Source organism: Triturus cristatus, chromosome 7, assembly GCF_964204655.1.
Source record: "Triturus cristatus chromosome 7, aTriCri1.1, whole genome shotgun sequence".
Lineage (NCBI taxonomy): Eukaryota > Metazoa > Chordata > Amphibia > Caudata > Salamandridae > Triturus > Triturus cristatus.
The window spans coordinates 302,165,259-302,192,077 of NC_140590.1; the positions used below are offsets into that span (position 1 = coordinate 302,165,259).

Here is a 26,819-nt window from a genome sequence, read left to right on the forward strand (position 1 = left end):
TTTTGTCTCATCGGTATCAGCTTGATACACAAATACAGCAATAAGCAACAGAAAAGTGACCAGTCAACCTTAGCGAAGGATCTTCCATTGCACAGCAACCCATGTAGCTTTGTTTTTTAGTAACTTTTGATCCGTCTGAGCTACAAAACTTTTTTTGTTGTTAAACTCTCTGGATTATGCAGCAGATGATGGATTATGTGGAAAATCCATAACTATGCGGAAACTCTGCAGGGGCACAATTGTATAATTCCAGTGACCCTGCTTACAGTGACTGAACTTATAAGTAAGGAACACTTGTAAATCACCCACGATGACTGAGCATATACAAATGGAATACTCAGTGATTCAACATATACACAGGAAGGGGTGTGAATAGGAGAGGGTATTAGAGTACCTTAGAGTAATGGAGGGTATGTTTAGAAGGCTGCATGAGAGTCCCTCTTAGTGACCTAGCATGTGTGTTTGTGGCTGGGTGGGTGAGAATTTGTCATAGTGAATGTGCATAGTGTAGGAGTACTTATGATAGTACCTTACAGTAAGAGGTATTTGTAGGAAGGCAGTTGACAGCCCCCAGTGACCAAGACTGTGTGTAGACTAGATTGGGATCATCCCCAGGGTTATATGCAAGAGGGTGGTGTAAGAGTTCACGTGGGATGTCTGCAAAGATTGGCTTACACAGTGCCGTCATTGAACAAGGTCCACTGATAAACACACCACACATAAGCTAATTCACTGGCATCCCTCATCTATGCAGTCTAGCCTGGGTTAGAGCTTAAACACAAGACCAGCCCCAGCCGAGACTTCCCTAATTAGAACCGTCAAGAAGAGGATAGATGCAGGGAGCACAAAGTGCATGAGAGTAAGAATACACTACCATCCATGACACTGAGCAAATAGAGCAAGAAATACACACTAAACGATTATGGCCAACGGCTCCTAGAAACGGAGAGCACAACTAAAATGGGAAGTGCGAAAACAGACACAGGTTATGGTTAAGGGTTGGAAGACCTAATCCCTCATAGGTTCACCCTCGATTTTGAGCCGACCTGCCACGTAGCTTTAAATTCAGAACAGTTCAGTGGGTCTGTTAAACACTGCAAATGCTGTGCTATACACACTCTCTATACCTGCTGACTGCTTCCACCCAGAGTTCTGACCTCTCAACCTTTTCTTGATGCTGACCTCATCCACTTTGTTCTGTTGCATGGAACGGAGACCATTATGGCTGCCACCATCGAACTGCTTCATCGCATCGAAATGAGTAGTTCAGCTTCCATGATCTTCCATTACTTATCAGCAACATTCAACACCCTGGACCACAAAATCTTTCTCCACTGTGTAAAATCTGTAAAAGAAAATATGATATCGCTGTCTGATGGTCTGAAGCTTATCGGAACAACTGAACCATGCAATTTTGTGTCTGTGTTCACTCACCTTTCCATCTCCTCTGCCCAAGCTTTTTTAACATGCTGAGCTCCTGAAGGATCCATATTTTGACATTCTACATTTACACACACCATCAAGGGATGTGCTGAGAGTGACTCCTAGCTCTGTGTGGTTGGTGGGATTGCCTGTTAGTCTCAACATTATTTAGGGTTTGATCAACGCTAATACGGTAGGCCCTAGCACCCTAAAAAGAGTTTCAAACAATTGGCTCTTCAATGGATCGTGATACCAATGAATGCTGCTGTACAAATTTTGCTGTTCTGCGTCAAAACTTCTTTGATACCAAAAAGGAAGCCTGGTGGAAAGATGAAATTAGGTGAGAGGACATTTGAAGGACATAGCCAAGTAACCATACCGTGTGCTTTGGAATGCACAATACTGGTTGAAGCATGAAAATGAGGGATTATGCTACAGAAAAAGTGGGCTGTTATTTTCTTGTGAGAAGTAGATATTAACTTAAACAGCCACTCGCTAGAGAAATTAAATATTTAAAATCCCATCCTCGTTGCCAGTATTATAAACTCACAAATCAAGGTAAGAAAAAACTCCAGTCTTTATTGTACATGCACCCCCAACAGTTTCCAGTCAGATAATCAATGTGACCACCACTGAAGGCAGCAGTGGAATGTTGAGACAATGCATGGAATGTACCAAGGTGGCAGGGAAAGGAGAGGGGAAAGGCAACAACTGGGATACAACCCCATTGGTGACTCATTTAATCAGATGACTAAGAACAAATTCGGATCAAAAGTGTTGATACAAATAGAATTCACTCTACTTATGTTAGAATCAGAAAGGATTGTTTCCATAAACCCTGGGGAAGTGACTATGTTGCGAAGCTCCTTCTGGCTGTTACTTGACTGATATTTGAAATATGAAATGCAGTATTGATCGAATTATATAGGTTGAATAGCCTAGTAAAAGAATAAGTGCTTTTGTAAAAAATCCTAAGAGCCAATCAACTTGGAAATACATCATTTAAGCTAATTAGCACCTCATCCTTTTAGACTTTTGATACATTAGCTGTACAATGGGAAATAGTGGTGTTAGTGTTGAGTGCACTCTAGCACTGGGCCAGTTCCTTGCTTCTCAGTACATTTATCAGTAGCACTGTGCAGCTACTCTGGGTCACAAGTTATACTTTCAATCTCGTATCAACACCAGATCTCATTGAACATTTGCGCGGAAGCTACTCACCGTTATATATGATTACTGTAACACCATCTTCGAAGGCTAGAACAGTCCTCTGCTCAAGAAATTTCAAGTAGTCTAAAATGAGTCTACTACGCTGAAGTTCACCTCTCGATGTCACAATTACATGACTACTTGAAACCAGTCCTAAAAAGCCTCTGCAGCCTTAACTCCACTAGAAGGGCCAGTTTATATAATTTGACCTCACCCACAAAGTGTGACACAAGACAAGACCCCACATACTTTTGAGATCCAATTTCTCCACCATCCACACATAGTCCTCTTGGATCATCCAATATGAATCTAATTGCGTATCCTCTGTTGTAAATATCCGCCTTTAGAGGACAGAAATGTTAATTTCTGAGACGCTTCTTCCTAGCACGCTCAGCCCGAAACTGTTGGTATTACCAATGTTTGCTTTGTTTTTTTACCAAACATATTATGCTGGCCTATGAATATCCATAGGGGTAGAACTATAAAACATTATTTTCTGTATATTTTACTCTATTTTCATCAACACTTAAACTTATTTTTTTCAACTATTCCTTTGAAAAGTCTGCCATTTCTTTTGATCTGCAACCCTGTTGGTTTACGTTTTCCTGCTAAATGTGGTTTCCTACAAATACTTCAATATACCGAAATTCAACAAAAACAGAACCACATTTGACTTTCTGACGTTGTAGGTTCTTAATGTTATTTCTGAGCGTAGTGTAGTTATTTGCACTGTAAACGTTCTTTAGCAGGGACCAGTGTGTCTCCTCTACCAAGTCAAACAAGTGGATTCAGTAAGAACCACCAGATCATCAACTTTACCCCTATTACCACTTTCTACAATCCCACATACCCTGTTTTGTCTCCACCTTTCTTTGTCTGTGTCCTTACACCGTGTTTCGGTTGGTTCCTTCCTTTCTATATCTGTCCTATGACTTCGGTTCCCTTTCTTCCTGAATGAGATTCACAATGTGGGATCCCTGTGGAGTGGAGTTGAGCTGCGGGACTAGAAACTGTATGTGTATGTCTTGTGGGCTACTAGATTGTTTCCTCTAACACATTGTTAATTTGTCTGTTTTTTTCAGTGAGTCTTTTCGTCTACTTTACTCTTTGGGGCTGTTTTTCAGCCATTCTTTGGCATGCACAACTGGCTCACATTGCATTCTGCTGGTTGCAGACTCCTTTCTCTTCTCTGCAAGAGGATCTGCTAGAAGGGAATACAGGCCTGTCCTTCAGTGGTCAAAGCAAGAGACACACAATTGTTCTTTATATATTTGTCACCCTGAGTGGTACGGATATGCCCAGACGAGGGTCCAGTGATCTCCATGCCACTGGAGTCAAGCTCTCCTGGCTGATGAGGGCTGAAAGCCCGAAACCGGTCCTTGGATGCTTGTTTCCAGTCCAGGAAGGACCGGGCCTGGCAGTTCAGGCTGGACTGTTCCCATTGGGAACAGGGTCAAGACTGATTTGCATATAGCTGGGCCCAAACTGGAATGGCATGGTGAGCAAAAAAACAATGGATTTAGTCCCAGATCTCTGTACTGGGGTGAATGTATGACATTGTTCTGCATTCTGTCCATCAATTGTTCTTTTTGCATTTGTCCTTCAGTGGTGCCACAGCAGCTTGCGTTATTCCATTCCTCTCAATAACGCAGCAACTTATTACCTCATAGTCCTCGTTAAATAGTCCTGTGCACCAATGAAGGCGTCGCACTAGGGCAACCTTTACACTAGCTAGATGTGACATCATAGCCCTCGCTCCAGAGCTGTGTTACATAACCAACATCACACAAAGGTTGCACATGACATCACTGCCGCAAAAGAGCTGAATGTGTCATCCATGTTTGTCCAGAGCCGTGGTGACCCATCAGTGCCTCCTCTTTGTTTATGTACATTGACGAGTTAAGATTAGGAGTTTTCTTGCTCCTAGACTGCATTGCTTGAGTGAAGACTGGGATGAAGAATATATGGATGGGTCAATGAGATGCACCATCGTATTGGCAAGTGCCACTGAAAAGACCTCAAGTGGGTAATGTTGCAAATCAACGAAAAAGAAAAGACTCAAAGGGAATAAAGCTACACCTACCTCAAACGAGGAGTTACACAGTGTAGAGAGAAGACAGAGAATGATTAGAGGTACCTGATGGAGCAGTGAGATGGGACAGTGAGGGCAAGAGCACTTGGTCATGGAGCCAGTGGCATAATGGTACTGATTCCTTGACAGTTTAGTGAGATATGAAAGTGATAATAGCTGTGGTAGCGGAGTTTGAGATTATGGTCCTAATTACCTGCTTGAGAATTGAGAGAGTAGTGACCGCGAGGAGAGATCGGTGGGCAGCATGGTACAGTACTTGTAAGGAAAGTTACATAGCAACGGTTCGAAGTAGTATCTCTTGACTATGGCATGGGATCAGTGAGTTATGTGGTGTGAATCTTCCTTATATGTTCATAAACAGGAAGGGGATAACAATACAATTTCTGGAGCACGTTGTGATATTGATGAAACTGAGGCAATACTAGTACAGTTTCTCTGACCGAGTGAGATGGCGATTGGACATACAGGATATTGGTCCCAATATTTATGCTTTGAAACAACCTGTTTTCTTTTCTCCTTCTTTTAATAAAACTGTTATTCAAGACTTTCGGGGTTATTTTCTGATGTACATCTTTTATCTATTTGCTCCTTTAGATTCAGGTTGCCCCACTACAGGTCTATGCGCAATACCTTGTTAACACTCATTGTTGCCTCTCTGCAGGTATATCCAAAAAAAGCTGAATTTATGTCCTAGACAAGGTTTTGTATTCAAGCAAAGGGATGGGAAACGGTTCAATGGGACAACTCAGTTACCAAAGGAAAATAAACAGTTAATTTACCCTATGAAAGAGAAGCAGATAATTGGGACATGCTATGTACTCAGGGGAAGTAAAATTATTGGAAGATGATGCTTTTTCTCACAACATAATAATATCGTCGGGGAAGAAGGCTTGTTTATTGGGTTTGATGAATTATCATATGGATTAAAAGTAATTGAACTGATTATATTTTGTGTTCTTGTTAACAGGAACTGTTGATTGGGAATGAATGATCATAGGGAATAATGAAAGATTGCGAACATAATCGTGTGTATTGCATGGTTCTAACAAAAAGTGCACTAAAGGTTGGTTCGTAACTAATTTCCACTTGCTGGAGGTCAAAGAGTATCATTTCTTGGGCTTGATTACTGATAGAAAACTGACCCTGCTGGATTCTGAAGCTGGCCCAATATGGGTCTTATAAGAAACACTGATTAGATTTTTCTCTCTTTGTACACAGCGATTTAAGTGGAACAAAAAAGATGGGGTGGTGGGGGGAAGGGGTTTCCAATAGGGGCATCGCAAAATGTAACTAGGAATCCTTTCCTAAAGTTGTTTCATATGTTATTAAGGGCATGGCCTAAAATATCTAAAGTAGTATCTTGTGCTTCTGAGCAGTATTTGGTTGGCTCTCTTTGAATTGTCTCTTATTGCATTCAGGCGTATAACATAACAACAGAAATACACCAAAAACAAGCCAAACCTATTGGCTTTGTGAATGCTTGTTAGCAGTTTCAATGAAATGAGTAACAACAATGATTTTGGTGTGAATAGCTGATATTGAAAATGTTTAAATTCTGAAAATATGAGACCGTAAAGTAAACGTAAAGCCTGTGGAAGGTGCAGTGGTCTTCGGAATGTCTCGCACTCTCCATCACACTACCTTCCTCTGCAGTACCTCGCTCTGGTAGACACCGACACCCTTTTACCACATCTTCCTGTACTCCTCCATCCACATGTCTGTACCTTATGCCTTATGTCTTCATTTGATTACTGTGCTGGAGAAAATACAGGCGTTTATTGGGACAGGGTCTGAAATCTCAGAAAGAGAAGTTGTATATTGGGATTGAATAAGTGTCATATGGTATAAAATAATTTTATTGACTAGGGTATGGGTTAGGAAAATAAACTGTATATTGTGGACCGAATAAGTATCAGAGGGCCTCAGAGTACTTTATTCTGATGGGTTCTTAGGAAGAGAAGCTGTGTATTGGCACTGAAGTATCACAGAGTATAAAGTGAGTTTTTGGTGTATGTGTCCTCTGGAAGAAAAGCTGTAGATTGGGGTGGAATACGTATCATGGAGAATACAAGACGTTTATTGGGATAGGGTATTGACCCGCTGGAAGAGCATATATGGGAGCAGAACTTTTTGTATTGGTGAATAAAAAGAACTTATTGAGATAGTGTACACTGGTACTGACAATGTATGCTAGGGAATTAAAGCAGTGTATCTGGACAGTGTAAATGTCCTTGGGGAGCAGGGATAAGTGCCATATGGAATATAAGGAGGGAAGAGGAGAAGTTGCTTATTGGGAGATATATGCTGTAGGAACAAAACATGTTCTTTGGGAGAAGATAACAACCATAGGCAAGAAACGTGTACAAGATGTGTATCTCAGGGCAAAGAGACTGTTTATTAGGTCCGGATATAGGATATGATCTCCTAAGAGAATCTGGTTTCAAAACTAATTTGTGAATGACATAAAGTCACCATTGCTCTGTGATGCTTGTTTACTTGGAAACAGTTGGAGGTGCATAAACTCTCTGAAATAGCACCACATGCTTCATGTTTAGTTTGGGAAACCTGTCTGTGCTGCCTCAACATAGCGTGAAATTCAATTGAAAATCAATGCGCATTGGGAGAACTGTGTGTAATGGAAAGTTTAATAGAAAGACCGGAACAACAGCATGCTAGAATTGAAGAGCATTGGTAGAGTTTAGTGATGGCCACAGTCCATGAATTGCAGATGGTGCTGCACCCCAGCATTGAGGTGCATTTGTAGATCTGCTTGTGTTCCAGGCTTGGGATAGCAGCTTATTTGGGAGCAGGGTTGTAACGCAGGCCCCTCACTGCCACAAAATCGTACTGCAGGGGTGCCCCAGCCCTTCAGGGGGCTCCATGCCCAAGGCCAATGAATATCCGTGAGATATGGGGTACTCCAGGGCCCCTCGCCACTTTCTGCACGGGGGCTCATCATTTTGCGGTAAACCGCTGGTTGTGACGTGCATAGGTTGTGTGGTGAGACTTCGTTGCCAGTTCCAGGAAGGAGCCATTTTGTTTTTGCAGCTGTTACTTCAGCCCACAGTGAATCGTTTTATAGTCTGTATGCGGTTCCAGACGTTCAGGCCATGGTTCCTAAAGCCAAGGACAACACAATTAATCCCCTCAAACTCATCCCAGTGGAGGCGTCCATTGTCATGGTATGGGGGCAGCATGGGGGAGACTGCACCAGCAGTTTTTATGGTGCTTGTGCAGCCCGTCTCTGGCTCTAGGTACAGGCCCAAGTACTCTCTCCTAGAAGAGTACACATTCCGCACACAGATACAGAATGTGGCACTCTGCTGCCTGTTCATGTATTCTGTACACTTGGAATGTCTCAGCCTTCTGCTGTCCAGCGCTCGATCACGTCTAGCCTCCTTGGAGCACCGTTTCCCTCTTCTCTTCATCTTTCAGTCTATTTTACCCTCTTCTTCTGGTCTCTGCTTGTGCCCCCTTTAGCATTTGTCTATCTCCACCTGCCTTTCCTGCCACTTTTTAAATTCAGAACAAGTAATGCGTAAATTATGACACAACAGGCCAAGAGCGCAGCACATAAATGCATTGTAATGCTAACGTTTCAGTGTTTTATGTTACACATATATGCAAAAGTACAATATGTGTATTATCGAGTAATTGTTCATAGTGGTGAGATATTGCTATTTGGAGGAGTTCCAGTGAGCTAATAACCTACAGACTCTAGGCACGGTGGTCCTTAAAATTACTAGGGCTCCAAGATGTAAGGATTTTATGTTGTTTTTTTTGTATTTCTGATTTGAGATTCCCCAATGTTTGAAACCTGGTATTTATTACTCTCGTATGGTGCCATTCCTGACAATTCTACACATTGAAAACACTGGGAAAGATTAATGAACATACAAATCATGTAATATTAATGACACATGCAGCCGTAAACAAGCATGAAATAATGCTTATATAAGACTGACATTATAATAATGACATTAGATTCACGATACGGTGCAATAGATAGTGACTCGTATTCGTTCCGACACCTAAAGTTTGCCTGTGGATGGTTCTCTCATGCCTCGGTACTGTGGGAGGGTCTCACTTTAACTCTCTGCTTTGTTTCCTCGTTTTCGCCCTCTCACATTCTACTTACTCTCCATGCCTATCCTGAGCGTAGAGGAAGAGACCTTTTACCTGGGTATTCGTTACATCGTTCGCCTTCTGTAGGATGGACGGTGTAATGTCTTTTTTCCTGTCCGTCACTGCCATGGCAAACCTAGCAGTGAGGGACAGAAAAAAAAATACTTTGAACATCCTGGAAGGAAATTAGATTGGGTGAGGGGGTAATTCATTTTTTATTCTTCTGAAACAAACTCAGTTTAGGAGTTTGTTTCTAAAAAACAAAAACTCTAAAAGTTTGAACAGGCATCAAAACCGATGGCAACTTCCACCAAACATTTTGTACGTTGAAAGAAACGACGATGACGGCAGTTCCTTTCAAAGATGACCGCTGAGCCAGAGGTCATTTGTAAATGTGATGGACAGTACCGCCACCATCTTGCTGGAGCAAGGTTCTCTACCACCCTGTCAAACGGAGTACTGTCTGTCAAATGCCATATCAGATCTTTTGTCTTTTTTTTGGTTGGTCAGTGAATGTAAACGTTTACACTCCTGAGGTTTATCTTTATATAGCATTAAGTTTGTGACCCCGCTTGTTCTTTCTCACATCATACTGGCCCATCATCTGTTGCACCACCCAGAATACATGTTCACAATACTCAATACTGGTAGATGGTTTCCTTTCCCAGGCCTCTAATGTACTCTTATATCAATTCCTTGCACTCTTAGCAGGATCATGAAGGGCCCTGGTATTAGAAACCAGTCCTCCACTATTGTTGTTTGGGATTTAGATGTCTCCGATATAGCAACCCACAGTACTGGCACCACAGCAGACCTACTGTAGTCTTCCTGAAGGTCTGGTCTAAATTGGATGAATGGCAGTATACAGCGTGGCTGATCACAAAATACTTCTAGACCCCTTTTAACATGGGCCGAGGTCTCAGGATGAGCCTGAGCCCTAATCCTTCCTGTCTCCTCAGATGCGGCAGACCACAATAGCTATCCTCAACTTATCAGTGGGGCAGCTATTGCCTTATCAGTTGGCCAGCTATTGCCTTATCAGTGGGCCAGCTATTGCCTTATCAGTGGGCCATGTTACCTGCACATGCTGAAAGGGTTCTCCTTGCCCCAAAGTGTCAGCCATATGCCTCTCCCTGGAATTCAGCTGCAAGTTCTCATCAACGGCCTCTCAAGAACACAATATTTTGAGATACCACCAAACATCTTCTAATGTTAATAATTTTGACTCAAACTCAAAGAGTTTATAACAAGAATACCCTTTCTTTGTGCTACATCAAATTTTGGGCTGGTTAACTGCAGAGCGGATGAGGAATAACTGATCTGTAACCCTACCTTAAGGGACATGTTGAAGTGGAACTGAACGGTAAATATCTCCTTGGCACATCAACAGTATAAAAGTCCAGTGGTAGGACATGAGAAAGGATTACAATTGAGAATACGTAAATTTAGCAGATGCTTTCATCAGATGATATGCCAACGTGGTGTACGTTTTCCTCTTTCCCCATAAATCAGGATCCTTAAATTCTGTGTTTCACTCTGGGTAAGTTTGGTGTCGAGTCCCTGGAGAAGTTGATTGACCAAATCTGCGAATAGCCACACTGTATGTCTAATTTGATAGTAATAGTAAGGCTTAAAGGATGGCCTAAGGTTCTTAAGACATTGTTATGTAGCAGTGTATGTGTTATAAAAGCGCATAAAACATGCAAAAAATGTAGGGCACACTGTGTAAAAAAAAAGTGTGTTGCACTGGCTGCGGATAGACTGAGAGCATAGCAGACATGGGCAGGATATGTTTAGGGGAAATAGGCATTAGTGTGTAAATTAGCATTATTATAAAGCTGATAAGATTTAAGGATTCCCTAAAAGTTGGGTTAAGTATCTCTCATAACCTGTGGAGCAGGGAAGCACAACAGAAATAATTTGCAAGTTGTATCTATAGCATGCGTTGCAGTCATTAAATCATATTTACTAGGTATGTAGACTTGTACATGCATTATGAGAAAGCAGGACTGAAAATGTCGTTATCTCATGCTAGATGGTGAGGAGGTGAGTACTTGTCTCCTCCTTTAGCAAAACCACTGTTCCCTTCGCTTCTCTTCCAGGACCATGGCGTTTTGAAGTGTGATTTGCTACAGGTATAAGTCAGAAGCTGGCTCTCACAAAAATTGTGGATTTGGGGTAGAAAGGCATGTCCCTCTCCTTGTTGTACCCTTTGGCACTTTGGACTGAAGCACAAAGAATAGCAAAAAAGAAGTTACAATTGGTGTGTGTGACTTTAATGAAAGGACCTTGGAGTTCTGAGCTCACAAGTCGCAACACACATACGGTGGAACTGGATGAGCGGGACGAGTTTTGTACACTTTCATCTTCAATAATAAGCTTTAGGACTAGGAAAAGAGACCAGACTTTCCCTTGGGGTAGCAGCCATTGGAATAGGATGGGGTTAAGGAGAGTAGGGCCTTGCCCTTCAGTGCCAGGAACTTGGAGCCAGATGAGAAGGTCGGCCCTTCACCTTCCGTTGATAGATATTGCATTATATGGAGGGTGGAGGGAGGTCTGGACTACCATTTCCCGATACGGGCCTTTAAAAATGGTCCATTTGTTATTTTCGGGGTTATTAAGCAATTCAAAATTCTATTCTTTTTACTATCATAGGGAAAAGCCTTGAGCTAGTTTTCTCGGAATTCCGAGGATAATCACAGATTTATTTTTAAATGGATAAACTAGGAGACTCCGTAACTCCCTCCTTTCCTTTAATATTTCCATTTATCCATAACCCTATTTTACCTTGTCCCTTAATTATTAAATACTAGCTCCTCTTAGTCGTATCCCTTCCTTCTTATCGGTGCCTTTGCTGATTTGTTTTAAGGTTTATTGTGTGAGTCTAGCACCCCAAAATGTGTGTGTCTCGAGGTAATTAACCTGAACATAACGGCTCGCCTGAATAATGAGTGAGAATGAGACCGGAAAGCATGCTTCCAGGTGCAGTGGCTTCCCTTGAATGGGAGAGAAGGTAGGGCGATAGGCCCTTGCAGCTAGTGCCGAGCATTGGCTCTAAATGAGGGGCAGGTCTGTCCTCCCTATAAGGCCAGTGTGAGTGAATGACCGGCTTTACACCCATTGATTGAACAGTGTTCCAGAAGGGTACCACAGGATGGAAGGGATTCTACAGAGCAGGTGTAGTGCTCACTGTGTAACAGTTCAAATTGGTTCTCATTTTAGTTTTAATCTCATAATGTTATTGATGTAGGTTTGTGAGGGTGTACTACACTACTGCACTCATTGGGGCACTACTATGAGATGATGAGAACTGGTTCGCCCTACGGGTAAGTTGGGACTTTGTAAAATGATGATTTCCTAAATAGGATTGGTAAACGGTGCCTGTGTTTCGTGAGGTCGTTTTCCAACCAGGTTACACTGAGTCATAGCAATAATACTGAGCGAGATGACCCTGAATGCATTGGTGACACTAAGTGCCAAAAAGTGATGAATATTGAGTAAGTAAGATATGCATTTTGCTTGAGTTAGGTAAAAGTGGTTTGGTTAAGACATGTTTGAATGACGAGCAGGCATGGGAGAAATCCTTTTTATTTAATTATGCTTGCCCTAGCTTACATTTGTTTAATTGGATTGATTAACTGTGACAGTATATCTAATATGTCGTGTTTCCTGCCTTTTCCTACAGAGTTTGCAGCAACGTTTTCCTGGCTGAGGCTTGGGGGAGCCTCGTTCTCCCAACTCCTTGCATTTCTTGGCCACAAGGATGGATCCCAATGGGTGGAGCGATGCTGGCAGTCCTGAGAGCCCTGGGGGCCTAGGTGACTCAATGGAAAAGAGCTTGGACAATGATGCAGAGGGGGTTTGGAGCCCGGACATTGAGCAGAGCTTCCAAGAAGCACTGGCCATCTACCCACCATGTGGACGCCGCAAAATTATATTGTCTGACGAGGGGAAGATGTATGGTGAGTTTCTCCAACTTGCGTTCTATGACTGTTCCTAAAACTAGAAGAAAAGAAACCTATGCGTTTGTCAGAAATGGACTACCTTGACAATTCCAGTCATTTTTCCCTCACTTGTGTATACACGCAATACGTATCCAAGATTGAGTAAACTTTTCTTCTGATTTTTATCATACGCAGTCTGTTTCATTACCAATTCTTTTTCCTAATCCCAGTTTAATTACTGATTGAGCTTTGCATACCATTTATATAAAATATCTAAATATATCCGATAGCATGTGGATAAAACATAGGAATTCACACAAACAAAACACTCTTTGTATCTTTGGAAAGTGTATTTAAGTGAAATATCTCATGACGGGTAGTGGTTTTCATTAAGCTTTGGTCTCAGGACGTTAGTCGTCTTACTACAACTTATTTTCTTTGGTCTGACCCAGCAGGAGAAAAGAATGCCATTACATCGGTCTTTGGCAGCACACATCTAGCTAAGATATACCACTTGGGTAACAAGAAATGAATTCATATCTTATTAAATGCATTACTGTGTGGACTCCAAACTCCTAGTAAAGGCTCATTCTGCCGTTTCTTTCGTCCAAGCGAGATATTTTGCACTCTTATTCTCTGAAATTAGTCTTTAAACATGTTTTGCTGAAACAGAAAAAGTATTGTACTGTAGCAATAGTGCTCATTGAAATCCATGTCACTTCCTCCTTTTAATTCTACTGCTGAAGAGCAATCACCGCAAGATATGATGAGAAGTGATAACACATTTTTAATTGGCTAAGTAGCCTGCTGGCTGATGATGTAAACTGGACATTGGCACCAAGGGGCAGTTCATGTCTCCTTTACAGACCACTTCAAACAAATGCAGAATATTTCAGGAGGCGTGATCCTCTTCAATTCCTTACCCATATCTTTCTGAATGTTAGAGTTGTCACTGAGTAACAGAAGTCACTGCTCTACTTCTACCCTCCGGTAAAAAAAAGCACAAACCTACAATTATAGGATTACTTTACAAAAAAAGGATCCAGTTTAGCTCTTTTCAGCTTCTCCACTGCCTTTAGCTTTACTGTGAGGTTGGGCTGTAAAAATGTACAGTAACCTGTGAAAAAAGCTCAGAACACAGGGCAGAACTTCCTTCAAGCCTCGGGTGCTTCACTTTGAAACATATATTTCTATGCAACATGGTGAGATGTTGGAAGACATTATAATCGTTATCAGGGCGTTTTTAGGACACTACAAAATTTGCCCTGACCCAGAAGTAGGGCCAAATCCTTATGGTTTCTAAGCCCCATATTCTCTTCCAGAACAGTTTCTGAGCTGCGAGTTGATTCTGCTACTCAAAATAAATTTGAATGCAATTTTACATTCAGGCATCGTGTACATGAAATTATCAGTAATGTTTGTGAGACCCTCCCTCTCGTGTGATGCATTCGACTGAGATGTGCTGTGCTTGTTTATAAAATTGACCGTCCATTTGAGGTCTGGGAACCGCTGTTCTTTCTTATTTACTTCCGGTTCTGCTGCTGTACATCTGTGACCTCTGTGATGGCTGAGATGCTTTTCTGAAGAAGGGATCTTTATTGCAGTGGAATGTCCCAACATTTAGGGGCTTGCTGTGAGATGCGTTTGCTTCCTCGGTTTCTGAATGTGCTGATAGGCCGTGTGGGGGAGGACATGTCTGTCTACCTGGCATGTCGTCATATGATATATAGATTTATTAAGCTCACTAAAACCCTCAGGTACCAAAGAGCTATTGCGAGGAAGACTAGTCAACTGAATCAAACCAACCAAGAAATCGGGGAACTGTAGTGAGTAAAGCCAGGTTTTCAATTCTTTTTAAAGGTAGACATTTGTTTATGTGGAGACTCATACGTCACCGTTTTTGAGGTTCTAGTTATTGAGTACAAAAATAGAGTGGAGTGTCAGTTTCTACCCGAGGGGATGAAGACGTGACGGGGATTGTTACCAACAGGTGCAAAGGGGAACCAGTACTCGTACCTGTTGGAAACAGTAGTACTAAGGGTTTTCAGGTCTTCACAGCTAAACAAATCAATCATTAAGGGTCCATAGGCAACATAAAGATTACAGATAGTAATTATAACTTTCATTTATTTCGTATGTAACCTTTTTTTTCATTCTTCTATATTAAAAAGCTGACACATGCTTGTACCTTCATTGAAACGTTCTCAAAGCCGTAAATTATACATTTTTATTACACTTACATTAGTTTAAAATGTTAAACCAGCCATATACCAATGCAGTAATGTGCCACCTTTTCCCGGTCATGGTAAATGGTTTCATCCGTGTCCCCAGTGCTCAGGTAGCGTCTGTGGCTCATCATTTACTATATACAATGTTGTAATGTTCCATGTATTCATCCATTATCCTCTTGTGATGTTGACCACTCAACCAGTGTATGGAAGACCGTTACAGTGAATGACTTACCGATATAGGCTGTCCATAGTTTATTGTCAGGTATGATTTGCGTACTGGCGGTTATGCAATGTACCAAGTGTCTTTTTGAGACACCATTGCTGCGAGATTATGGTGATTGTTGGGATACCATAATTGGGGCGCAGCTATTGCAGTATGAAGACTGAGGGGAGGTGTGATGGATTGTGAATGTACCATGGACGATTTTCTTGGTTATGTAGTTGAGGTTTAAAGCCGGTCATAGTGATTACCAGGGCTTGTAATGTCCATCGTTGACCGTAAGGTTTCAGTGGTAGGAGTGCTCACATTCTGTGGTGTTTGAAATGTTAAATAAGAGAAAGTCTGGAAAGATGGATGCGTTGGAAGCAGAGCACAGGATTGCTCTGAGCGGTACCTGATGCAAGAAGTTCTTGCAGCATTCACAGTCTGAATTAAAACAAGCATTGGCATACTCAATAGGTCTCGCCTTTGGGACCTTATAAGTGTTTGGTTATCCAGCACAATATCCTTGGTGCAACAACATCAACTGTTGCATGGCTAAACACTTATAAGGTCCCAAGGCGAGACCTATTGGCTATGCCAATGCTTGTTAGTCTATTCCTCTTTATCCAGCTCTCTTGCTTACTAACACTGCCACGTGATTTTATTTTTAGTACCCTCAAGGATTTCTAGTTTCTACTTCGACCATTCACTGAGTCACGGATTTGGGGTTCCAGGCGGGGCACTGCGGTTGTTTTCAAACGCTTCCAAGCACAGGACTTAGTAAACCGTTGAGCAAGTCACTGGCCCGTGCAGCAAGGTGTGTAATGCTGGCAGACAGCGAAACCTAATCGCAAACATGAACATCACTGACAGTTCGAAAATGTCAACCCTCCTTACGGCAATCAAGCAAAATAAACAAGAACACAAAGTCCATGTGAAATATTGAAAAAGACAGCTTTTGCATGAAAATTTCAAAAACGTAACCCTAAAAACACTTCAATGAGCAGGCTTCTTTGTGCCCAGCCAAGTATGTTATTGTCCCACGATTATGACTACACCCAACTGAACAAAACTACAAGAATTGAAGAACTTCCACGAACAAATTGTAGTGGATCCACCTACACAATTAATTACACGCTCAACACGATCTCTTCAAGGTGCTTTGCATTAGTTTGGTGTGGACTGTTCCCATGAGGCACAGAGTCAAGACTGATTTGCAAATAGCTGGGTCTGAACTGAGGTGGTGAAGTGAGCTAAAGAATGATGGTGGGTTCAACCCAGATCTGTGACTTGGTGTGAGTGTCTGAAAAGTTTCAGCGCTCACTCCATCTCCTTGTGTGTATCAAAATAAAGCAGGCCGTAAATCACCAAAGTAATACATCCATTCGAGGATGCAAAGCTGGCGAATTATTGGAGATAACTGATTATATCTTAAACTTCTACTGTTCAAGACATGTTTTGAAACATGTGTAGGTATGATCCACACACCTCCTAATAACATATATGCAGGACCTTCTAGCGTCCTGTTTTCTGGTGAGTTTTGCTCTATTGTTCTGTTTGCACTGGGAAACATTAAACTAGGAAGAAGCGTGTGTTTTTAAGGGTTACATTTCCACATGCTTTCTCTTTCAATAAAAGGAATTTATTTCCAAATGAAACGCGCCATGGCTTCGGAAAAAGCGTGTAACGCGCATTTTCTTTTTTGGGTTGTAAATCTTACATGCTTCCGTGTTGGTTCACATTGGTTTCAAAAAGCAAAGCACAGGCGCATCCAATGACGCACAAAGATAATCACTCCCCAGAGCGCACTTCACTGTCCCTTGGGTCATCTCACTTTGCAGGACTTAGGCCAATGTAATCATTTCTCTCAGAGGAGACTCCTTTCATCCGTCCCGTCCGAACGCAGGATGTGCCCCGCCCTCCTAAAGGCAAAGAACGGACACATTTGAGAAAGAGGCCGCAGAAGGTTTATTAACTACCAGCCTTTTGAATTTTCTTGCAGTTCGCACGAATCCTCATGAAAATATCAAAAATTAAAACCTATTCTGCTTTGCCTCAGCCTAGTGGAATAAACAAAAGCAGGAAACATATGCACCAGATGTGCAAGGGACCCCCTCATCTTAGAAGGCAGGAGTTCTGGCTCTGAACCAGAGGATAGTGGAAGCAGTCTCGGGCGGGTGCATTTCGGAAGGCGGGCTTTGAAGCTGCGCAGTGAGGGGTCAGTACGCATTATCGTCGAGTCAGCAAGAAGGCGGCGTGAAGTATTCCTTCCGCACTTTTTTAGTGGTGCCAAAGGCCAGCAACATAACATTTTATTTTGTATTCCTTTTGAGGCAACTCTTGCAGTACGAAAACCACATAAACGCTATGTTACGTGATTTTGGTTTGGAGGGTGCCAGCGAACTTACGAAAAGTTGCGCCATTGCCTTGTTTACTGTCAGCGCTATTCACTGAGTCACGCAGGCAGATTTGCGGTTCCAGGCGGGGCACTGCTGTTTTCAAACGCTTCCAAGCACAGGACTTAGTAAACCGTTGAGCAAGTCACTGGCCCGCGCAGCAAGGTGTGTAATGCTGGCAGACAGCAAAACCTAATCACAAACATGAACATCACCGACAGTTGGAAAATGCCAACCCTCCTTACGGCAATCAGGCAAAATAAACAATAACACAAAGTCCATGTGAAGTATTGAAAAAGACAGCTTTTGCATGAAAATATTAAAAACGTAACCCAAAAACACTTCAGTGAGCAGGCTTCTGTGCGCCCAGCCAAGTATGTCATTGTCCCCCGATTATGACTACACCCAATTGAACAAAACTACAAGAATTGAAGAACTACCACGAACAAATTGTAGTGGATCCACCTACACAATTAATTACACGCTCAACAAGACCTCTTCTAGGTGCTTTGCATTTGAAGAGCGAGAAGTTAAAAAAAAAAAAAAAAGACTGCAAAAGTGAAAGCAGGGCACCCGCGCTGGCAAACACGCGAGTAGTGCCAAAAGTGAAAGTAATCGTGCTCCAGATGGCGCCTCGGGCGCTGAAAGCTGGCAGCTGTGCACGTTCACGGTCGTGGGAACGCAAGCTTTAGGCCAGCAAAAAACGGTGGGTAGCACTTTTAAAACCCACTTACTAAATGTCTCGCAGAGCAGGGCATGCTCTGGCTCAGGCGAGACCTAAAAAGGCATTGATGTAGTTGATTTAAAAAAAAAAAAAAATGTTTTACTTAAAATGTGTTTTATTGGGTTTTTCCATAAAGTAGTACAATAACATAAAAGGGAAATTGCCGGTGTTCACATTGCAGGTAAAAGAAATTCAAAAAACAGAGCAAGAATAGCTGTGCAGAGAGATATTCAGCATAGTAATCAACAGCATTATCATGAAACAATAGTAGTGGTCTGCAAAACAAAAACATGTTGTGCTTTAATGTGTACTGCCCTGAGACTAGGAAAAGGAATGTGAGATGAGACCCTCCATAGAGGACTCCGTCCTTGAGGGAGGCGATGGGGGTGTCTCTAAGGCTGCACTGGGCTTCGGAGGAAAGCAAGTGAACCCGAGGGAGAGAGGGGATTGGGCCAACGGCCTCCACATCTGGGTGAGAGGAGGAGGAGGAGGAGGAGTAGTAAAGGGAAAAGACCACGAACCTAACATTGACATCTATGGTAAGGGACTGTAAGGGGAGATGGAGAAGCAAGTCCATGAATTATAGTGTAAAGGAGACAGCACTGTGAGGAGAGGAAGGGGGCATCTAGAGTATGGGTGTACCCCGAGAACTGGAGTGTCATTCATCACCAAAGCCAACAGAAAAGGCTATGGCCCCCTTCCGATCAGTCACCTAGTCAAATAAGTGAAGCGCACAAAGTCGGTGGTTGGCAGCATAGATGTTCAACCCTAGACATGTAATCAATAAGGGGCTGCCAAAGGTGCGTACATTTCTGGTCCGTTAGTTAATTTGTGGGTCAGTTGTCCCAGTTCTAAGGTGTGTCAAAGCTTCCTGTACCAAGAGGCTTCTGGAAGAGTGTTAGGGGACTCCCACGCCAGCGCAGTCAGCTGTTTAGCTGCACCCGTCATATGTTGAGTCCGCAACCAGTCTGTATGTGCCATTGCTTTAAGTGCTGAGGGACGAAGCCCTAAGATAACAGTGCTGTATTCGGCCGGGTTTGGGTAGCCCAAAGTGTTTTTGATGTGGCTTAGGATTTCCTGCCAGAAAATGGCGATGGGTGGGCATGTCCACCATGTGTGTTGAAAGTCTCCCTTCTGCTCCCCACAGCACCAACAGGCTGGTGATGTGTTTGGATAGATAGTGTTAGCAGCCATGGTATAGTACCACTGGACTTGGGCTTATAGGCAATTTCTTGCTGGGGAATGCTCCTATAAATCTTTAGATTATCACACCATAGCGTTTCCCACTGTTTACCTGTAATGTCTTGGGTGCAATCTGATTCCCACATCCGTTGATATAAATGGCTAGGTAAGAGAGGGGACGGTTGTAGCGCTGCATAGATCTTGGACACTAGTCCGTGGGTACCATAAAAAATGCAGACAAGGTATTCAAAAGGTGTGGTGGGGTGTGTGGCTGCTAAATCGATGGAGGGGTGTAGGTCCCAGTGGCGGAACCTGAAGTACTGGTGGCTTCAGGGAGTCAGAACTCAGTCTTGCATTGCTCGAAAGATGTGATGGATTTTCCTTCAAAAAGATCTTGCAGTATTCTGCATTTACCCTTAAACCGTGCTGGGAAAGAATCTCGGGGCAGCACAGGTGTAAAATCCAGATTGCCTGCGATTGGGGTATGTGGAGGAGGAAAAGTGGTGAGGTTACTTCAGAGTGCAAGCTTGTCCCTCACCTCCAACGCCATACACGTCGGAGTAGCGAAAAATGCACTCCGCGGGCGCAAGTGTTTGGGGAGCCAGGCCAGGTCCCAGAGTGGTCTTCACCCCACTGATCTGTCCATATGCACCCAATGTTTTTCGCTCTCCTTAATTAACCATTCTGAAACAAAAGCAAAGGTGGGCGGCCCAATAATAGTCTTGGAGGTTGCGGCACGCCAATCCGCCCATTGTCTGGGGAGCATTAGAAGGATATAGTTGATTTTAATAATGTGTGGATGACTGTGCATTAACGTGTGGCTGTTTTTGGCGTAAGGCACAAGCCATGATTAATGAAGATCATGCAAGTACAGATGTGTCTATGATAGAAACCTGGTTGGGAAAATAATTACGTTTCTGGTGATTTTCTTACTAATGCATTAACTAAGTTGGATTTAGAAAATGTTATTTCTTCTTAAGTGATATCCAGTTGTAAATAGGATGATAATACAGCATAGTAGATATTTATCATAGCTCATTTGTTTGGTGGCCCATCATCTTGAGACTTGAACTTGCACTGTGAGTTTGATGGCTTCTGGTAGTCAGTGTGGTAAACAGATGCCTATCACATTTGTAGAGTTAGTAATAAAAATCAAGAGAAGGTTGAATGGTGAAAGTGAGCGGTGACGAAACCACATGTTGGAGCCTCAGGATATGCTGTAGGATATGAGGAGTGCTAGAAATGGAATTTCTGGTTGGCTAGGGCTTGCGCCTAAGCCAGGCAGAAACCACCGCTCTAGTCAGGGCAAGGGAGTTACACACTGATGATAACCCCTGCTCACCCCCTTGGTAGCTTGGCACGAGCAGTCCAGCTTATCCCAGAGGCAATGTGTAAAGCGTTTGCTCTACACACACCCAGCAGCAACACACTAGGCACACCACAAAGGAAACTCCACACAAGGTTATATCAATAAATAGTCTTTGTATTATCATAAACACATTAGAATCATAATCCCACATTTATACTGTGCCAACTGCACTAGGCAATATTCACAGGGGATTATATACAAGACGAGGCCAATCGGGCCACGGTCAGAACCATCAGAACAGGTAAGTAAATGCAAAACACAACCAGTAACTGTTGGTACCATAATGACCTAAGCATTATCATATTGGCATTAGACCCCCTCCTAAGCATAAACACATTACGCATTAGGCCTCACCAGCATAAACACATTATGCAATAACATCATGAGCATAAACATCATTAGAGGCATTAATCAGGCCGCATAAATCACATCACATCACATAACGCAATCACAATCACCATGAGACCAGAACAGTGCGCATAAATATCCTAAGCATAAACCAGGAATGCAATCACTGTAGGCATGAACATTTATGCATTGGTCATCACGCTAGGGCCTGGTGCCCTACCAACACCCTCAACTGACCCCCCCAGGCCACCTGGCCTTTTTTATGGGGCTTAAATGCCATATGTCCCAAAAATGTCAGGGCGTAAGCGGGGGCCTTCTACTGGCCACTGGGGCTGCCAATGCAGCGAAGCAAAAGGGCGCAAAGCGCTAGGGGCCAAGGAGTTTATCTCACTCCTTCCTCTTTATGGAAAGAAAACCATTTGCTCCCAACGTTGCAGTTGCCTGTGCTCTCGCAGGGCAGCTGGGAATGGCACTGGCACCTCCGTGCCCTGGGGAGCCCCTTTTACTGTGGCTCGTCTGGTGCCATTATCTGGCAACACAATGCGGCCAAAAAGAAGATCACTTGGGCACCCACCGTGCCTTGGGGGTACCAATAATGTTCCTGACGCCCCACTCCGGGACTTCTAATACAGTCAGTCAAAAAAAGTCTTTATTCGATTTGCATCATAAAAGACATACTACACATATTAGACAATTCGACTATAAGACAATTCATGTACAATACAAAAATAGACTGTAAAACCTTTAAAATAGTAAATAAAATAGTAGGTAAAAATGATCACATCATGTTAAAAAATACAATAAAGTGCAAAGAGAGAGACGTGCCGTTTATGCCATGGACCAAAGTAGATACTATTGTGCGGCAGCAGAGAACACAGGTTATGGCTTCAATTTCTTGGCCCTAAGGATCCATGCCCAACTAATAAATTTAGCAACACCAATTACTATAGGAGTGGAAGTATCGGTTTTCAAAATTCTACTAGCGACCTGTGCAGAACGAGTGCTCATTAGTCTGCATGCAGGTCGAAGCCAGATACGTCTAGGAAGTTGATAAGTTGGGCAACAAAAAAGGAAGTGGTCCATGGTTTCAATCTTGTCAACACAGAATGGGCATTTATCACTACCAAGAGGACTCCAACTTTTGGTGAGTCCTCGCAGTGGTAGAGCGCCCACTCTGAACTGGTGATACAACTTACGATCTAAAAACTTCAAGATGGTATCCCAGTAACTTTCATAGACAGAGTCCTCCTTAAAAACTAGGAAAGAAGTAGTCATTGTGGAACCTGTAAGGGAAACACATCTCCTATTCTTAATGTAATTCCAATACGCAACCTTAAGCACCTTTTTTGCCGGGAAGACTTCTGTATCAGGGTTAACCCATAGATCACGCATCCCGAGATCATATAGCAGGGTTTTGATGCTAGACAACCAGGGAATCCTATGAGACCCCTCCAACCCTTTGATCTCCAGAAGGGCTTTTGCATAGTTAGATAGTTCGGGAGTTGTCCACAAGCGGCGCCAGAACGCCAGGGGTCTATACCCTGCGCAGTCCTCTATAGGCTGAATTCCCAGGTCAAACAAGAGAGGGATGCGTGGAGTGGATTGGGGAAGCCCAATAGCTGACCGGAGGAATTTATTCTGGGCAGTTATCAATTTGGACAAATTATTAAAACCCCAAATCTCAGCTCCATATAAAATTGCAGGTAAAATCTTGGAGCCGTAGATCTTCATGAGTGGGGCTATTGGCCTTGTTAAAGAGTGTTTGTGCTCTTTCAACAAGGCTCCTCCCAATTGGGCATGCTTGAGTGCGAGAAGATCCAGCTGGTGAGACCAGCTGCACGTCTCGCTAAAAGTGACTCCAAGATAAGTAAATACAGCCGTTTGGGATAAGTTGACTCCACCCAAACACACCTCCGCCTTAACCCGCCGAGGGCCACGAAAAACCATAAACTTGGTCTTCCCAACGTTTATTTCCAACTCATGCTCGCGGCAAAAGATCTCGAAGCGAGACAGGGCCAGCTGCAGTCCCTGTCTCGTCCTCGAGATCAAAAGAGTGTCATCCGCGAACATGAGCAGGGGAATCTTCATTCCTGCCAATGAAGGTGCATCTGTAGGGCTATTTAAGAAGTAGTTTACAACCCCATTGATAAATAAAGAAAACAGGGTGGGTGCGAGTACACACCCTTGTCGTACACCTTTGGAAACTTTAAATCTATCGGTCAGTTCCCCGGGTTTACCCCATCTGGACACGGGCGTACGTATTTTCATGTATGGTGACCAAAAAAGAAACCAGATCTTTTGGCATGCCCATGTCCAAGAGAACTTTCCATAGCTTGTCCCTCGGCACAAGGTCAAACGCAGACCTTAAGTCTACAAAGGCTGCATACAATTTACCTCCCCCCCAGAAAGACAACCTTCCAATACAGAAGTACTACCCTGAATACTTGGTCCAGGGTCCCAGTGTGGGACCGAAACCCAGCCTGAAGTGGAGACAGCACGTCAAAGTCAGACATCCAAATTTGGATACGACCGAGTACGAGGCGGGCAATAATTTTTTGTACTGCGTCTATTAGACTAATGGGTCTGTAGTTGCCCGGGGCAGAGCGATCGCCTTTCTTATATATCGGCAGTATCTCTGCCCCGAGCCACGAGTCAGGGACTACAGCACCACCCGCAAGGGCGTTAGCCAGGAGGGTCAAGTAGGGAATCCATACATCTTGTTCCTGAATGAATAGGTCAGGAGGGATACAGTCAGGTCCTGGGGCTTTACCACTCTTAATCGAGCGTAGGACTAACTTGGTTTCATCAGTGGTAAATTTTAATGTATTTTCAACAACTAGAGGACAAGAGAACTGCCTGTCCGTTAAAGCACCAACCTTAAATTGTTCCTCAAAATACGCTACCCATTGTTGTGGTTCTACTTGATTAGAGGGGCGAATATCCGAGGGGGAGTTACCCCATTTAAGGAGATGCCAGAATTGGACCATGTTGCGATCATGGCAAGCCTGATATAAATCCCTCCAACGCTCTTCATCCCAATTTTGCTTGGCCTTGTGTTGGGCATTTTTGTAAACAAGTCTACACTTTTGGATGATAGAAAGAGAGCCTGATTTAATGGCCTCTTTCAGGGCACTTTGAGCCATTCTGCAATCCTTGTTGAACCATGTACGTGGTCTCAACTCTTTACCCCTACCGGTGGCGGGTTGGCTTTTCACAAAAAAAGTTTTGAGCTCCGCAAAGAGATTGTTGTGGGAATCCCGGATGTTGTCCTTAATCAAGTTTTGGGATTCCATTTTATTAAGTGTGACCAGGGTACTGTTGATTAATTCCCTGATGGCCACACGTGAAGATTCACAGGTGGCAATCTTCGGCCATCTCACCCTTCTAAGATCGTTGGTAACAATGACATCTATAGGGGAACTGCCATCTGGATAGGTAGGGGAGGCTGCAAAGGTATTAACCTTGATACACAGTGCAAGGGGATTGTGATCACTCTCGACTCTACTTACTACCACCATGTCGTCTATGAGTGGCCACAAATCCAAGCTGGCTAATATATAATCAATTCGGCTCCCTGACCTACCATTGTCAAATGTAAACCTCCCCATCCTGTCAGATTTAGTTCGCCCATTTACTGCTCTCATGCCTTGATTTAAACATAAACCCTTCATAAAGAGAGCAGCTTGAGACCATTTGTTAACTGGTTCTAGCTCCAACATGGGAACACCCCAGGATGAGTCTTCTTCCTCGGTGAAGTCCCCACAATCGGCCCCCAATGGCTCAAAACAAACATTGAAATCTCCAGCCACAATCTTGTACGTGAACATAGAAGCGGTCTCCAGAAAATTCTCCAGTAATAGACAAGTGGGAGAGCACTTGCCTCCCGGGAGACCTCTTACATAGATGTTAATTATAAGAAAATCGGGGCCGCTACAAGATTTGACCCTGATTATCAAAATATCAGGACTATCAATTGGAACCTCTGACACAGTAACACCTTCACATTGACGGATCCAGGTGGTTAAGCCCCCCATGGGTCTGCCTCTATGGCTCTTAACAGCAGGTTTGTAGAAATTCAAAAACCCTGTACGAAAGTGAGGATACAGTGCCCAAGTCTCCTGAAATGTCCAAATTTCGAACTCATCAATAAAGTCAGCCCAATCGGGGATCTCGAGCCTTGACCCCAGCCCTGCAATATTCCAGGAGCCCAATTTTAATGTAGACTTCTCGACCCTGGTTTCAGCTGCTTGACCCGAGGCATGATGAGAATCGAACGTTTCAACAGGTGGTGTCAAGATGTGATCAGGTGAGATAATCAAACAGGAACGATCTTTAGGGGGGGGTGTCTTGATCATAAAATCGTGGCTCAGATGACAATAAGGACCCACCAACCCTAGGGCAAGCACTGGGGTACGCAGGGAGCCATCCATGTGTCAATCATTATCCTCCAGTGTAGAAAGAATATCAAAGCGGTTGGAAGTCGCAAGGGGCATGTCAGATCTGACGGGAAATGTTGGAAAATTACAATTTTCTCGTAAGGGTTGTAAAAAGCCTGGCCTATAAAAGAAGCCCAAAGGGAGGATCTTAATTGTGTTAGGGGCATGGGGGAGGTGGTGGGCAGCTTCCAGTATGTACTTGACTAGGGCAGGTGACCTGAAGCTTAACACAACACAATCCCCAGGAAAAGACTTGTGGGACTGACCGATCCAATTAATACGTCTAACCATATTGAAGTCATCAAATAGGGCCTTACTGTTACCAATTTTGGAACTCAAGTAGTGAAGGGATTTATTCTTGAGGTTGGACCAATGTTCGTAAGATCCTTCCAGGAGTGGAGGAACATTTGCCAGGATAATCGTGTAAGGGGTGGCTTGGGGCGGAAGGTGTAGACTAGTGGGGGGTGGAGAGAGCCCCGCTCCCACCCCTTCAGTACCAACCCTGTTGATTTGCGAGGGGCATCTTTGCAGGTCATGGCGAGTATAAATACTCCTGTCGGTAACAGCAGCATGACCTGGGGCGGTAACGTTCTCTTCCCCTATGGATGGTAGCAAAGGCATTACCCCCACTGGTCTTGGTGGTCTTGGGCTACCGGCCTCGTTAGGTACCTCCACTGACAACACCCTGTTCGATGGCAAGGGGGGCCCTGGGACTAAGCTCTTGTTACCAGAAAATCTAGCTTCCAATTGGTCCAACCTATTGGCTACAAGATCCAATTTTTGGTGTACAGGTACAAGGAGACAGGATAGATGATCTTTAAGGCCGGCAAGAAGTAAATCCAAAAGATGTTGTAACTGGGCCTGGCTAGTAGGAATATTGTTTAGGTCCAAAACACTCCCTTCTACGGGGGGCCCGCTAGGCATAAGAGAGAGCGACTCAACAATAGGTTTACTCTTTCCCTGACCTCTCGGTTGTTTATTAATAACGACTTTTGTATTGCCTTTAGCTTTATTGGCCGTCCTCCCTCTTGTTGTAACCCTGGAAGGACAATGAATGGAAGCATAACCCTGAACTGGGCCCAAGGATTCCTGCACGGGGGGAGTAAGTGCGGGAGGAGAGGTGATACCATCAATAGGGC

The 26,819-nt window shown here is 43.5% G+C and overlaps 1 protein-coding gene across 2 annotated transcripts in view; it reads left to right on the plus strand.

Annotated features, from left to right (window-relative positions):
- LOC146809501 (transcriptional enhancer factor TEF-1-like) overlaps positions 1-26,819 on the plus strand; it is a 245,183-nt gene that overhangs the window by 70,320 nt on the left and 148,044 nt on the right. For both annotated transcript variants that reach the window (XM_085616338.1, XM_085616339.1), the window contains exon 2: positions 12,534-12,810. In XM_085616338.1, the coding sequence (XP_085472464.1) occupies positions 12,612-12,810 (199 nt within the window). In that variant the 5' untranslated portion in view covers positions 12,534-12,611. The remainder of the gene's footprint in view (positions 1-12,533; positions 12,811-26,819) is intronic.